At 39.7% G+C, this 14,290-nt stretch overlaps 2 protein-coding genes across 2 annotated transcripts in view; one reads left to right on the top strand and one right to left on the bottom strand.

The window, feature by feature from the left end:
* Window positions 1-5,988: 5,988 nt before the first annotated feature.
* SGO1 (shugoshin 1) lies at window positions 5,989-9,856 on the top strand. The gene is made up of 8 exons (XM_041466230.1): window positions 5,989-6,124; window positions 6,220-6,416; window positions 6,818-6,922; window positions 7,368-7,432; window positions 7,593-7,732; window positions 8,314-9,153; window positions 9,342-9,516; window positions 9,754-9,856. The coding sequence occupies exons 1-8, from the start codon at window positions 5,989-5,991 to the stop codon at window positions 9,854-9,856; spliced, it is 1,761 nt and encodes a 586-aa protein (XP_041322164.1).
* Window positions 9,857-11,420: 1,564 nt separating this feature from the next.
* Window positions 11,421-14,290, bottom strand: part of KAT2B (lysine acetyltransferase 2B) — a 41,472-nt gene continuing 38,602 nt past the window's right edge. The window contains exon 19 of the mRNA XM_041466229.1: window positions 11,421-13,412. Coding sequence (XP_041322163.1) covers window positions 13,219-13,412 — 194 coding nt within the window. The 3' untranslated portion in view covers window positions 11,421-13,218. The remainder of the gene's footprint in view (window positions 13,413-14,290) is intronic.

Here is a 14,290-nt window from a genome sequence, read left to right as displayed (position 1 = left end):
TGGCGGCACTCTGTTCCATCAGGATCCAGGATTTCTGCACTCATTATCATATGATTAATATTCACCTCTCAGATTATGGCAGGTGTATTAGCATTAAGAAAAGCTACACTAAAATATATTCTTGTGTCCATGAATGAGTTTTCTTCCATTATGCCTGACAGTATCATCATCATAATCATCATCATTATCATCAAGATCCACTATGCAGGTCATTTTTGCCTTTGTCTCTTTATGCTACAATTTTACCAGTGGCATGTTCTACTACTGAGCTATTTATTCATCAGGACAAACTGGGTAATAACTGGTGGAAAGCCATATATTTGTATAAACAGTAGAACAAAAAGAAATAGTGTTGTCAGTAAATATTCAATGGCTAAAAAACAAACAACCCCCCAGTTTAAAAAGAAAAAAAGTTTACTGCCTGGTAACCTTGAAGCAGTGCTAAGCTTCATTTCGATAATGTGAGACAGAGGTTTGTTGGAGACTTGGGGATAGAAAATTTGATGGGGAGAAGGTTGCTTCTGACTGCATGCTCTGGAACTGCTGTGTACTGGAGAAAGTCAGGGTTCTGGTCTACTGACAGGTGGCACAATGATAAATTAAGGTACATACTGAACAGAAATGTTGAGAAAATGTTTAACATTTAATTTACACTTTTGACACGTTATTCCTCTTTGCTTATTAGACCATTTAGTTTCAAGATTTCAGATTAGCACTCATATTGTTGCATACTGCTATGGATTAAGACATTCTTTTGGGAATCTGGATTTTCCCTAGCACTGAAAGGAAAGATTTGGTGGCAACTCACATATGTATAATTCAGAGTGTCTAAAGTGGAAGACACAGCTGTATCTGATGCATATAATTATCACTGCATATATTTTTGTCTCTGGAATATTTCTCATGAACAGATCAAGATACTTGTTAATCTTTCACATCCTTACTTAAATTGATTAATAATTGAAAACATTTTAGAATTAGTTAGAACACAAAGATTTATGTATATATATATATGCATTTAGAACAATTTAGAATACATATTTACATCAAACAGACACTGATACAACTAATGTAGGAATGCTGATTTATAGATAATTAATTTTAGCTTAATGAAACCCATGTTGCCTCATGCTTCAATTAACTCAGGCTTCTTTTCCTCTTATATTTGTGATTTTGCTTATAAGTAGAACAAAGTTATTTCTGAGGAAAAAAAATAGCATTGTAATTAGAAAGTGGTTATGGATAACTTAGAATAGAGTATGTAATACTAATAACATATTCCAAAATAGGAATAGTCTGAACTTTAGCAACTAATGGCTGTAATTTGATATATCTTTCTGAAATGCAAAAGAAATAGCACATAGGGACATACATAAAAACAATGACACCCAAAAAATGCTCACAGTTCTTTTTAACCTTGCCAAAGGACAAATATCGATTATCTGGTTGTCAAGATCTTTTCAGGTCATTATTCCTACAGGATTTTCAGCCAAACTTGCTCAAACTAGTACACCTTATTTGCTCAAGTATGTCTGTGCCCACTTCTTCAAAAAACATTTGCTGCTTTTCTGTTTTCAGGAAGAAGAGTGTGCATCAGCATCTTGCAGTTCCCACACATCAAATATTCTTAGACTCCTGTCAGGATACTTCCAAGACAATGATAGCTACAAACACCCTACTCCAAGCTGATCAGAGCTGAACAGTTTGAAGGCAGCTCACAAATGAGCCATCCAATGACCAAGCACTGCAAGGCAGCATCAGTGTGCATGTCAGAGCAAATGAGAACAGAGCTGACTCAGCAAGACATAAATGATCTTCCCAAACCCCAAAGGTAGTGGAAAGCAAGACAGACCTGTGTCCCACTAATCAGTCTCTCTCTCTCTCTGCTAAGTGAAGGAAATACTGCTGGTGTGTTTAGAGCCACTTCTAAGGATGCCCTCCAACAGGACACTTGCAGGATTCATTAATTTGGTACTGCACATAACAGTATATTGTATACACTTTTCCTTTTGTCCACACAGTATGCACTGCATTCCACACATTGTGATTTCCAGCTCTGTACCTCTTTGTGGTAGAAGTAGTAAAATATGAGTCATATCTACCATCCTATCTCAGCAACTCTGATGGTTGACACCAGACAGTACCAACATCACCACTGTGGTTGTCTGATGTGGGCTTGGACATGGAGGAGCTGAAAAGATGGTTGGGGTATTTAAGTTGGGTATCAGGAGGTTACCCAGCTGTCTGCATCAACAAAAGCTTGCCATCGATCACCACATCATGGCTGCTCTTCTGTGCCCTACTAGTGCTCATCAAAAATGAGTGAAAAAGTAAATACAGCAAGTCTAAATATCTGTTCTTATAGAGCCATACACTTCATCCTGTTATTGAAACCAGTAAGAGTTTTAAAAATATTTTCAATCGATTATTATCAATGCCTCTCAAAAGCATTCACTTAAAAAGTTTAAAATCCATTTATTTGAAGACATTGGTTTTGGTAGCAATAGAAGCAACTTATTTAAATTTGCACAGGATATTTAATATCTGATTGTTTACTTACTTGGGTAAAAACAACTTTCTAACTTTGAGCCCTAACAGAATGTATTGGACATCACCATGTAACATCACACTCAGACAACTCTGATAAGAAGTACCCAGAACTCTCCCAGAATCATGGCTCTGATTCCTGTAATTTGCTGTCATTATATGAAGCAACTCTTGCCTTGCAATGCAAGACAATAAATATGAGAGCAAATCTTTCCATACTGCAATTCCAGTCACAGCAGCAGCTGTTTTGCCACATGAGTACACCCGCTAGAAATAAACTAATAATCCACAGCAAGTCTGGCAGCAATGACAGCATCAATCTTTATAGAGGAAAACGTGAAATTGCTTACAGCAAAGATTCAGTTGAGCTAGAAAAATTCACTACTTGGAATCCTCCGCTATAAATAAGTAAAATAATACAGAGGGTGTAGTCTGCAAATAATCTAATAGAAACAAAACTGTCTAGAGATGAGACTAATGCACAAAGGAGCACACCTCAGTAACAGTCAAAATGTGATTATCAGGATGTAAAAATTCAAATACAGGAAATAAAAGATAATCTGCAGAAAGATTCCAAAGTGTTTCTGAAAGAGCTGTAACAAAACTGATGGAAATAATACAATGAAAAAAAAGGTGATATAAGTATACTCAGGACAAAAAAAAAAATTAATGAAGCATAGCACTTAGATTACAATGAGAAAAGCATTATTTTTTAATCAAAACAGGGTTCATTTAATCACAATCAGTGTATTTGTGTCAAGCTAATAAATGGCTAATAGATAAAAGATCTTACCAGCATTGCTGGGAACTATTAATTGCTACTTGGCCAAATGCAAAACACCTGCTGCCTTTAAGCAAGACAAAGTCTGTAGGGAAAGGTATTGCTTTGGGTTAGAATAGCTGTGCCTAGCTGGGAAAAAAGAAAAAAAAAAAAAGCTGAAAAACAACCCAGCAGGTGAGTTCAACCAGATAGTTTCATCTATGTTTAGAGACAGAGAGATTTGCAATGCTCCAGGTGACACAGTTTGCTGCAGCTGAGTGGAGGAGTGTGCCCAATTATGACCTTTAAAACAGTGAGAGGCCTGAGGGAAGGGGATGTGAAGCCAATCATACAATAGCAGAAAACCAGCATTTCTACAGACTATGCGATTCTTGATGTCCAGAAGGCCTCTATTTTTCTTCTGGTTCGGCAGGGGAGGGAGAGAGGGGAAGAGAAACTGAGGAGGTTTGGGGTTTTTTGGTTGCTTGGTTGGGTTTTAAATAAAAATCTTTCTTTTTTCTCCAAGCCTGTGAAGTTTTGTTTTGTTTCGGTTTTTGGGGCTGGAAGGATGGGTGGGTAAATGTTACTTAGGTTCATCAAGCAGATAAGAAAGAAAAAAAAAACAAACATGTAGTGAGAAACTAAGATTGTGGGTTGCTGTGATTTTGTGTGTTATTAGTAAGTGGATCTATAATATGTGCAAATTGCTCATAGTTTTTCAGGCTGAATCCTAAAGAAAATATGAATTTTTACACAAATTTCATATCTCCAAAGCAAATGGTCAGACTGCATCCAGGGCTGGGTTTGCAGGACAACTTGTCTGCTAACAGGAATGCAACACCAGCTTTAATAGTATCTATTGATGAAGTAGGAGAGAAAGTTAAATATTCATTTATACTACTGCAAAACTACGTAAGTGAGGCCTTCAAGGCTGAACTGGGAAAATTACATGACTTTGCAAGGAGTGAGAAAGGACAAAAGCACAAACATCATGGTTTCTGTCATGATCCATGAGAACTGTTCAAGTTTGAAATCAGATTGCTACAACACATCCAAGCTGTAATGAATAAAACCAGGAATAGCTGTAAGACAAGAAAAACAAAGTGTAGCAGCTATGAAACGCTGATTTAACAGACTAGAGAATACCATTTATTCTGCTAATAAGCCATCATTTAGCTGATTTTTTTTTCCCTCCCATTTCCCTCAGTGGTTAGTCAAGGTTCAGCAAGCCGTGGTAAAGATGTGTATACGCACACAGAAGATGCAAGTTCCCTCAAGCTTGTCAGGAACATCCACAAATACCAGAGAGGTTTATATCCAAAAAGGAGACAGAGGAGTCCTGTAACTTTATTCTAATAAAGAGTCCACCGGGACACACAGATGCAGGCTTTTCTTTGCCGAGGTTTTGGGGGGGCACAGCCTCCTTTTATCCTAAACTCCCGGCCGCATGTTGCCCCTCTTCCCTTCCCCATTGCTGAGGCACTAGGAAGGTACAGCCTTCCCGACCTGCCTGCCACACATTCCCTCCTTGAACCTACTATTTCACCCCAAAGTTTAGCTACTCGGGTTTGTGCAGACCCTTGTTTGTTCCACAAGCCAAGCTGCCTGGGCTCTGCAACAAACCTGCTGCCCGAAGTTAGAGACACCAGGACCCAATTCAGAGACTTCAACACCCACACCTTCACCCATCAAATCGTTTGTAAAGACATTGGCTTTCCTCTCACGCTCGTGATACACTTCACGGCCTGCCTGGCCGTGGGTAACTCTCACAGCTCAACTTTCACAGAGCGTGAGAGGTCATCCTGCTACTGCTGCAATAAAGCACCACAAGTTAAGGAGTTAAATTAAGGAGTTAAATCTCCCGGCCCTGCCGCTCAACCCGCAGTTATTGACCCCACCGCTGCCCCGCGGCCACTGAGGCGCTGACGGAGGTGGGCGGGGCCAGACGCGGCTGCGCGCGGCGCTCGCGGCGTGACGCGAGCCTCGGGGCGCACCAATGGGAGGCGGCGGCGGTGGGGTTTGAACGGCGCGTGGTGGTGGCGGCGGCGAGCGCGGGCGGTGCCGCCCCGCGGGGCCCAGCGGCCGCTGCTGCGCTTCCCGGGCGCGACCGGAGCGGCGGCCGAGCGCGGAGCGGGCACAGCCGGGCCGCGGGGAGACCCGGGAGCACCGAGCTGCGGGACGAGGGAAAATCCGGGCCGCTGCTGCACCCGGATCCGTGCGGGCCCTTCCGCCTCCGCCGGGGGCTCGGGCGGCCGCAGCCGGTCGCGGGGAGGGGCCCGGCTCTGCGCTCGCCCTTCCGAGGAGGTACGGCCCGTCGGTGCGGGGTGCTGGGGCGTGTGCCTGCACTCAGAGGAGCCGGGGCCCGGCTGCCGGCGCCTCGGGAGAGCTCTTGGCTCCCGCCCCGGTGTTTAAAGCCCTGCCCGGCCCTGCCGCGGGCACCGAGCGTTTCAGCTCAGGCACCGCGCGGTCGGGACTGCGGCCTCGCTGCAGCAGCTGCGGTGAGAACGGCCAGAGCTGCCTGTCTTTTCCTAGCTGTGGGTCTTGGCTGTGTGTGTACCTCCGCTTAAACCTGCCCCGAGCTTTACTCGTCTGTACCTGTGCCTTCTCTTTAGGCGTTGAGGGCGCGTGGTGCAGCCCCAGCTTCGTGGGTTCCTCACACTTCCTACTTTTAAAGGGAGAAGATGGCAGAAACCTCGAGGAAGTCCTTCAAAGACAGTCTGAGTGATATAAAACAGCGTATGAGAGAGAAAAGAACTCAGAAATGGTCAAGGCTGGGTAAAACTACCCAGTTCTCCACCGTAAAGGCCAAAAGAGCAAGTAAGATGCTTAAATATCTTAGGATTTATAATGTTTGTTTTCTTTTGTTTGTTTTCTTTTCAATCCCATTTGAAACACTCGCTGTTGCCTTGCAGCCAACAACTCCAACAAAATGAAGATCATTCAAGCAAACAACAGAGATCTGGCTCTGTCCTTGCAAGAACACAAGCTCAAGCTGAGGGAAGCTGAAGCTACCATTCTTCAGCTAAGGAAAGATTATCACATTTTAAAGGCTCAGATGTTTGAGTTGCAAAGAAATCATAGATTCCAGCAAGAACAACAACATGTGGAGGTATTTTTAATAACAACTATATGAGCTGGTGAAGCTGAACATCAGAATCTGTACCAATCCATTGATAGATATTTTTTTATGATCTTAAATGTTTCATAAAACATTAACTCAGTATGTTCAATGGGGTTTTTTTCACCTGACTTGGTATGCTTTTTTGGATACCTTGACAAGTGGTAATGAAATTTTTTTCTCATTTACTTAAAGTAAGAAAGATTTTATGTTTACTCTTAGTTAATAAAAATTAAAGTCTATCTTCTGTGAATTTTGTAGGGAGCTTATCACATATGAAGTCACCTGACAGAGGTTGCTTCAGATTTTAGTTATCTCATAATGCTGATGAGTTTGTAGTTGGTACTAGAGTATGATAGTAACAGTGTTACTGTCCTTCCTTTGTCCATTAGACCCGACTGTCAGCCTTGAATGAGATAATTTCCAAAGTCTCTCAGAATTTACTGGACTCGGTCACTCTCCTTGGCCCAGCAAAGAACTTGTGTTCCACAGACGTAGTAAGTGCCTTTTCCTCTTGAGGAGCAGGTCTTCTTCACTTCTTCCGCCAGAGATGCACACAGATTTTTAGATTTTTAGAGGAAGGACTAGTCCTACAGTTCCCAGTATCTCAGGGGTGCACAGTGTGGGAGTGTGTCAGTAAGTTATAAGTGGGACTGAGGCTCTGCTAGGAGGTGGTTGGAGCACCCTGATTTTCTGGGGTTTTATGCACAGTTTCTTCTCCTGTCTGCTTGCTGTAGGATTGAGATGGGGATGAATGTGCTGATGTGCAGAGGCTGAGAAGGTGGCTGGCTAACACCCACAGCACTTAGTGTTAGCTACCCAGAAAGAGAGTCAAGGGCCTCTTTGGTACTTCCTGGGGTAACTTGGCTGTTGTCTAAAATTTGGAGATGGTGCAAGCTTGTTTCAGCCATTTAATCACAGTAAGATTTATTTTATTGACAGAATCAAAGAGTGCTTTCTTCAGGTCCTGGAAACAGTTGCAGTGTCACAGAATCAGCACATTCAATGTAAGTATCATTGATTAATGCCTGTCTGTGTTTGGAAAATCTGTTACAGGAAGTTTAATTTTCTGACTGGAAAAAGGAAGCAACCCCATGTAATGAAAACTGTTCCTTGTGTTAAACTCTATTGCTGTTTAGTAAATACTACCTTTGGTATTTTCTCTAGAGGACCTCTAAAGTGTGCTCTTGAAGATGGTCCTGTACTTCCAAGTGGGATGGAAGCTGGTGGTGACAGAAATTCCGTGTCAAAGATCTGTGTGGAATCTGACAGTGACATTTCCTTTACCAAAATTATTCCAAGTGAAGGTAACTAAATCAAAGTATCAGACATTGCTCTGTTTTTGAATTAGGAAAACAATGTGTGAGTACAAGTTTAAAGAATTGCTGCTTTTGAAGGAACTGTTAAGTAACTTTCTGCTTCTTGTCATAAAGGGGAAATAGTAATGCTGGTAAAATGTTTGAATGAAGATGTCCAGCAAAATGGGGTGGAATTTGAAACTGCTTTACCTTCTCTATAGCTGCAATCCAGTTTCATTATGTACCAAACAGTTCAACCAAGTAAAATTGCCCTTATACAGTTATTAGCATTTATGAAATCAATAAAAACTTGCTATCAAAGCAAAATACTCAGGAAAATAAATGATCTGTAAATAACTTTCCAAAAGGAACAGTTCAGAGGAAAATACTAGTGTTATATTACCTAACTTCTTTCTACATGAAAGCTATATTAAATAGAGCTTATCACAATTGCCAAATTCTAGTTTATGAAGATCTGGAGAAAACCCAAAGAATAGTCTGAATTTTTGACAGGTTCAGAATTTTTGCACAAGATCTTAACATGGTTTTTCTGTCTGCCTTTAATATGACATTTTCTCTTCAACTACAAGGACAGCCATCTGATTTTCATCTGAACAACACAGAGCCAGAGCTGGAAAATGTTTCTTCAAGTGTCAAGTTTGGATTTGGTAGTGTGTTACCAAAAAGTGTATCCACCAGACGTCACTTTTCAACGATGAGGAACCCTGATGTAATTTGTACTGGACTCTTGGACCATTTAGAAGCACCTGATTCAGTAAAAGAACTTTCTGAACAGGATGAAATTAGGCTTGAGGAAAGTCTAGAGAAGTGTGCTACAGAAAATATAAATGCAGCTGTTCCTCACTTGAATGAAAGCAAGATCAATTCAGAGCTGGCGTTGAGGCAGAAAACTTCTGAAACTGCACAGTTCAAATTAAAATGTAATTCTGATCTTAAACAACCGGAGTGTAAAAGCAGACAAAACCCTCAACGAAGGAAAGAAAAGCACCAGAAAGGAAAACGGGAATGGCCACTTACTTCCCAACAAAGACCAGGAAAACTGGGTAAAGAGGCTTCTAAAGAAAAACAGAATTTCTTGGGTGATATCAGTGATGCTTATGACTTTCATTTGGAAGAGAGTGTCCACCTTACACCTTTTCGACAAAACAAGGTGAATGACAGTGATACTGAAGTGGAGGACGAAGAAGACTCAGCTGAAACCAATACCATTGAGTCAAGCAGTACTGCGGGTGACTCAGATGACAGCCTCTATGAGCCTTACAAGAGTAAACCAAAGAAAAGGCGAAGTTCAGTGGATGAGAGCCCTATGTTACCAATCCGGCCAAGGTCTAAAAGATGTTTGGCACAGCATGAGCAGAAGCTCTGTCACGAAGAAGAGACTGAAAACAAATCAAGTGATAAATCTATTAGTAAGTACAGAAAGTGTTCTGTAATTGGTTTTGTTTTCTTGAAGAATAACATTGTTTAGGAGATTTAGGCTTTTTTATTTTAGGGGTTTTTTTTTACTAGCAACTAAAAGAAATGTTTTAAGAATGGTTAGATTTTCTTTAAAGCTTGCTTACCTGGATGAACTGAACTGTGCCTAATTTCTTCACAGAGCAGCCTTCTGAGCCATCTCGTGGGCATCTCTGTGATGTTACCAACATAGCTGTAGTGCTCCCCGGCACGGGGGATGCAGAAATCGTCCCTGAAGGTGAAGGACCTCGGTCTCCAAAACGCACGCGGCGAAGCTGTACTGGTACTGTGAACTACAAAGAACCAAGTATTGTAGGGTAGGTGTTTTTTCAGTTTGACATAAAGTCAAGATATTCCATCCAATACAGGATTTGAAAGGCTTATTTAGATCTTGAAAACAAGACCTTAGAAAAAGAGCTTGAAGAACTCAAATTCTAGAGTTAATAATACATCCTAGTTTGTACGAAATGGAGCTTACTAGCTAAAAGTTATTGTTTTAAGTGATGTAGGGAACAGAACTCAGTTTTGCCTTTTTTTTTTTTTTTTTCAAACAGGAAACTCAGGAGAGGAGATCCATTTACAGATACGAAGTTCCTGTCTTCTCCAATTTTCAAGCTGAAAAAAGATGCTAAGCGACATTCTCGTAAGATTCTATGAAAATATCCAATGAGAAATTGGTTAGTTGCCTTTGAGATTCTCAGCAAAACCATGCTTCTGCCATGAAGAAAGTAATTTCCTGGATGAAATATTTTGTTGCACAATATGTTATATAAATATGTAAATAGCTGTGTGTCTAGTATTAAAGACATCAGATTAAGGGGGCCTGGATTTTTTCTAGTGACTTGTTTTTAATAATATGATTACTTTTATAACTAAAGTGATTCTATTCAAGCTCCTTTTGAATGGATCTGGGAGTATATGATAAATCTCTGATGGATATGATGGTGAATGTCATTGTATGGGCGAACTTTAAGCACTAAAAATGTTTTGAGTAGCAAGTATTTTTAATAACTGTGTTTGTACAGATCTTATGTGATGGGTAGTTTCATGTAGAATCTTATAATAAACATCTTAGTATTTTGGAACAGGTCTGAGTAAATTAGTGGTTTTTGGCAGTTTCCATAGTTGCTCCAAGGGCACTGATGCCAGCAGTGGGCATTACAGGCCTGTGTACTCTCTCCCCATCTTATGTGGTGGCATAAGCACTGTTCAGAAGCAACTCAGCAGCTGCAATTTGATTCTGTAGCTGCAGCTCTCAAAAGCAGCGATTTAGGCTTTGTTGGTCCTGCATTGAGAGCAAGTTAGCATCAACCACAGAAACAAAGCAAATTTCTTGTAAAGGTTGATGCAGAGGGCTCCACTTGGATCCCAACTGTTGTGGGACATTTGTAACAGTTTATTATAATTTTGTCCCTGCTTTGCCCAATGCCTTTCCCAGAGGAAGAGGTGCCACATTTGAGCTTGTGCTATTTGGTGCCACACTAGGCTGCACAGCAGAAAACAGTGTTATCAACTGTCCACCACTCAAACTGTTTTCACTTTGCTTGAGACACACTTAAGTATTCATAGGTTTGCGAATACCCCAATGAAAGCTGCATTCTAAACACCTAATGGGAAAATACAAAAACTACACGCTCTTTCTTTGTTTTGTAAGACTGCCTGTCCCACTTCAATAGGTGCAAGATCTCTCCCTTTCAGTAATAAAACTACTAATTACTATTTTATTTGTAACTTCTTCCATGGCTCTCAATAATAATACTAGCTGCAGCTACTGAGCTGCAGTAGCTGTGTTTACAACACAGCCTTTGGATGTTTGAATGGAAACTTAGCTTTACCTTTGTATCCTAAAATTCTAGCTGCAAGGTGTCACCATCTCAGTCTGGAATTCTAGGACTAGAGGAATTTAAGTAGAGTGGTTGAATGATATTGGTTAGAGCCTGATCCCAATAATGCCAAGGTTGTGGGTACTATCCCTGTATCAGCCATTCACATTAGAAGTGCACTTAATGATCTTTGAGGGTATTCTGTGAACCTTAGTTGCTCTTTCATTAAACAAATCTGCAATAGCTGTTTTAGCAGGGAGAGAAAAAGAACAGGGTGATTGTAGAGCAACCCAAGGCAGGTGTAGCGGGTCTGGCTAGTTTTTTCTTACTGGATTGAGCAAGCTTGAAAAATTGAAGTGATGAAGTACCAAGTAATGAAAAAAAGAGACCAAAATAAGTAGGGTTTTGTACATATATAATTTAAAACTATTCTGTACCAGTACAATATATTAATTTGACAAATGTAAAGTTCATCAGCTGTTAAAGCATTTGCAAAACCACATATCCTACCATAACTTTATTGCACAGTATCTATGAAAATATTAATTCTTAAATTAGAAAACACATTTCAATATAGAAGAGACAATCTGATTGAAAGACGATAAGAAAATCTACTCTGAAAATAACAAAAATTCACAGGTTACCAAGCTTAACAGGTGCATCTGTAGGCCCAATCTACAAAACAGGTTTATAGTATCCTGTTCTGGCTATTAAAGAAAAAGTACTCACTGTACCTTTGTTATAGATCCCAATGTAGGTCAGACTAAATTCATACAAAACACGATGGCAAGTCCAGCATTAACATTTTGAATACCTTGGATACCACATTTACTACTTCTAGATAGTTCCTGACATCTCCTTGCTGAATCTAAAATTGCACAGGCATTTTGCAGGAATAGATTCTTTGACACAGCACAGGATTGGTTTTCTCAGTCTCATAACTTGAATTTTACCAGTGTAACATCTGTAAATATAAAACACCAAGAATGAAAGTTTAATCTGTTTTTCACAAAAGCAATTATAATTTACAAACTCTAATTAGAAAATGTCGAGGGACAGCTTTTTGGCCTGTACTGATCTCCATTAAGGATTTAGGTGTACCTCTTAAATGTAGTGTAAGCAGCAAAACGTATATATATATTATATGTATATATGAGTGCGTGTTCCTTTTGAAGATATACTAAGAGTTGTATAATGTTAATATGTTCCTGGGTCTAAATAATCACAGTTAATATGCATTTACAATAAAGCTTGGTAGAAAATCCAGTTTACCACGGAGCCAAGTATCTAAGCTCAAAGCTGTCCTATGTTCTCTTCCTTTGTGTACAATAGTCCTATTTCTGCTGAACAATCTAAAGAATTTTGCAGTGAGGAGTAGTAAGTAGAGTGGATCATGAAGTGCATAAAACCTTAACTCTACTAAGCCAATTAAAATTGTCTAGTAGATGCGAAGTAGTCTCTAAAGTTATTTTGGGTACTTATGTCCTGCATAAGCCAAGTCACTATGACATTGCGCATCTAGCCAGATTTTTTTTCTTTTTTCTTTTTTAAGAGTGGTTATGAGATTACAATTTGCAGGTAAAATATTTATCAAAACTGAAAATGAATAGAAAAACTTGCATCTATCAAAGATCACAGGCAGTCCTTTTTCAGAACTGGCTGCTCTTCTCTCACAGCTTCTCAACCAGCTGAGTGTTTCTTTTAAAAAATAATGTCTTATAAAAAGATTCTACAAAGAAACAAGTGTTTCAGAACCCCCCCACACCTGTTGTTTTCCCTTACAATTTTCTTTTTTACTGGAAAAAATAATACAACTTTATCAAATAGGTACTGCATTAGGTAAGCTATAACATTAGGTAAGCTATAACATCTGTTGTCTGGGAATTTTCTTCATCTTCCCAAACATGTGCAACTTCCCCCATGTTTGTGGGGTTTCTGAGGCTGTAGCTGATAAAATTATTAGGAACATAAGGTAATCGGCACACAAAAGAAATATTCCGTAATTAAATACATTATAAAGCATTTTAATAAAATAATTTTTGTAACTTCAGTATAATACATGTTTGCAAAACTAAAAGGGTTTTTAAAAGTGCTAAGTATTAAACAGAAGTTTCTTAAAAGTCCCACAACTCAGATATAGAACGGCTTTCCCTGTCCATAACATAGGCACACTATTTGGTAGTAAAAAAGACAGTGTCACTTGTCAATTAATCCAGCTTCTTTAATTTTTGTGTAGAAGAATTTCTCCAGTATATTGGCACATTTGTAGTATTCACTCTCGGGGGGGTTGTACTCTCTGCAGTTTGTAAAGACTCGCTGCAAGTCTGCCATGAATAATTTCTTAGACACGTAGTACCTGTTCTTGAGTCGCTCACTCATTGTTTTGAGATCTGCACAGAAGAAAAATAGATTAACAGCGTTGGATTCAAATTTGTTTTGTGTGCAGTGTCCCTTCAGACTGATTTGCCATTTAACATGAACTGGCAAAGCTAGGATTTGGAATGGAAATTGCCTTCATCTCAGACAGGGTCTGTATTTTAGCTTCAAAAGCAACTGAGCTGCTGGAACTAAGCAATGTCTCACTGTAAGGATGAATTTATGTAGCATTCATTTTTAATTCTTTAAAACATTAAAGCTTTTTTGTTCTGTTCTCATACTTAGAGCTCTGAGTTTCCTGTGGTTAGTAGATGTCCCTAATGCTCTTCTGACTGTCCTGAGACAACCTCTTCTCAGCTCCACTGGAGGAGGCCTTTGGGGCGTATGGGCAAAGAATTCAAACATCACAAAACATATATGTTAAACGAAAATCCTTACTGCTGTGCAAACACAGCAGAGAAGATACATTGGTCTACACTACAAGCAGGATTTGAAGCCTTGAAAAAATAAAATTTGTTCTACGCTCTACATACATTTTTATTACCTCTTCAGAGTTTATAGTTGCATATACTTTTTAAGAACCATGTGAGAACTGATCTCCCCAGCTTTCAGAGCATCATGCAAAACATTTACTTACAGAACATTCTTTAAGAAGTGTTCTCCTTTAAACTAAAATCAGTCATCCATAAAATATGTAAATCATCTCAGTGTTCGCCACATAGTCTTTTTCCCAGTAATTCTCATCAGGCATTTAAAAATTCTGTCTACATTACAAGTGTTTTAAGAGTGAATACAGGAATAGAAGTAGTGGGAGGTGTGCTGGATGCCTTGGCTTTTCTCACCTCAGATGCTCTAACTAGTTTTTTAGCAATGCTTGAGCCAGACATCAGCA

This window comes from Pyrgilauda ruficollis, unplaced genomic scaffold (genome assembly GCF_017590135.1).
Source record: "Pyrgilauda ruficollis isolate IOZ18807 unplaced genomic scaffold, ASM1759013v1 scaffold2, whole genome shotgun sequence".
Classification (NCBI taxonomy): Eukaryota; Metazoa; Chordata; class Aves; order Passeriformes; family Passeridae; genus Pyrgilauda; species Pyrgilauda ruficollis.
Note: the sequence above shows the minus strand (reverse complement) of the source record. Positions and strands in the feature narration are given on the sequence as shown.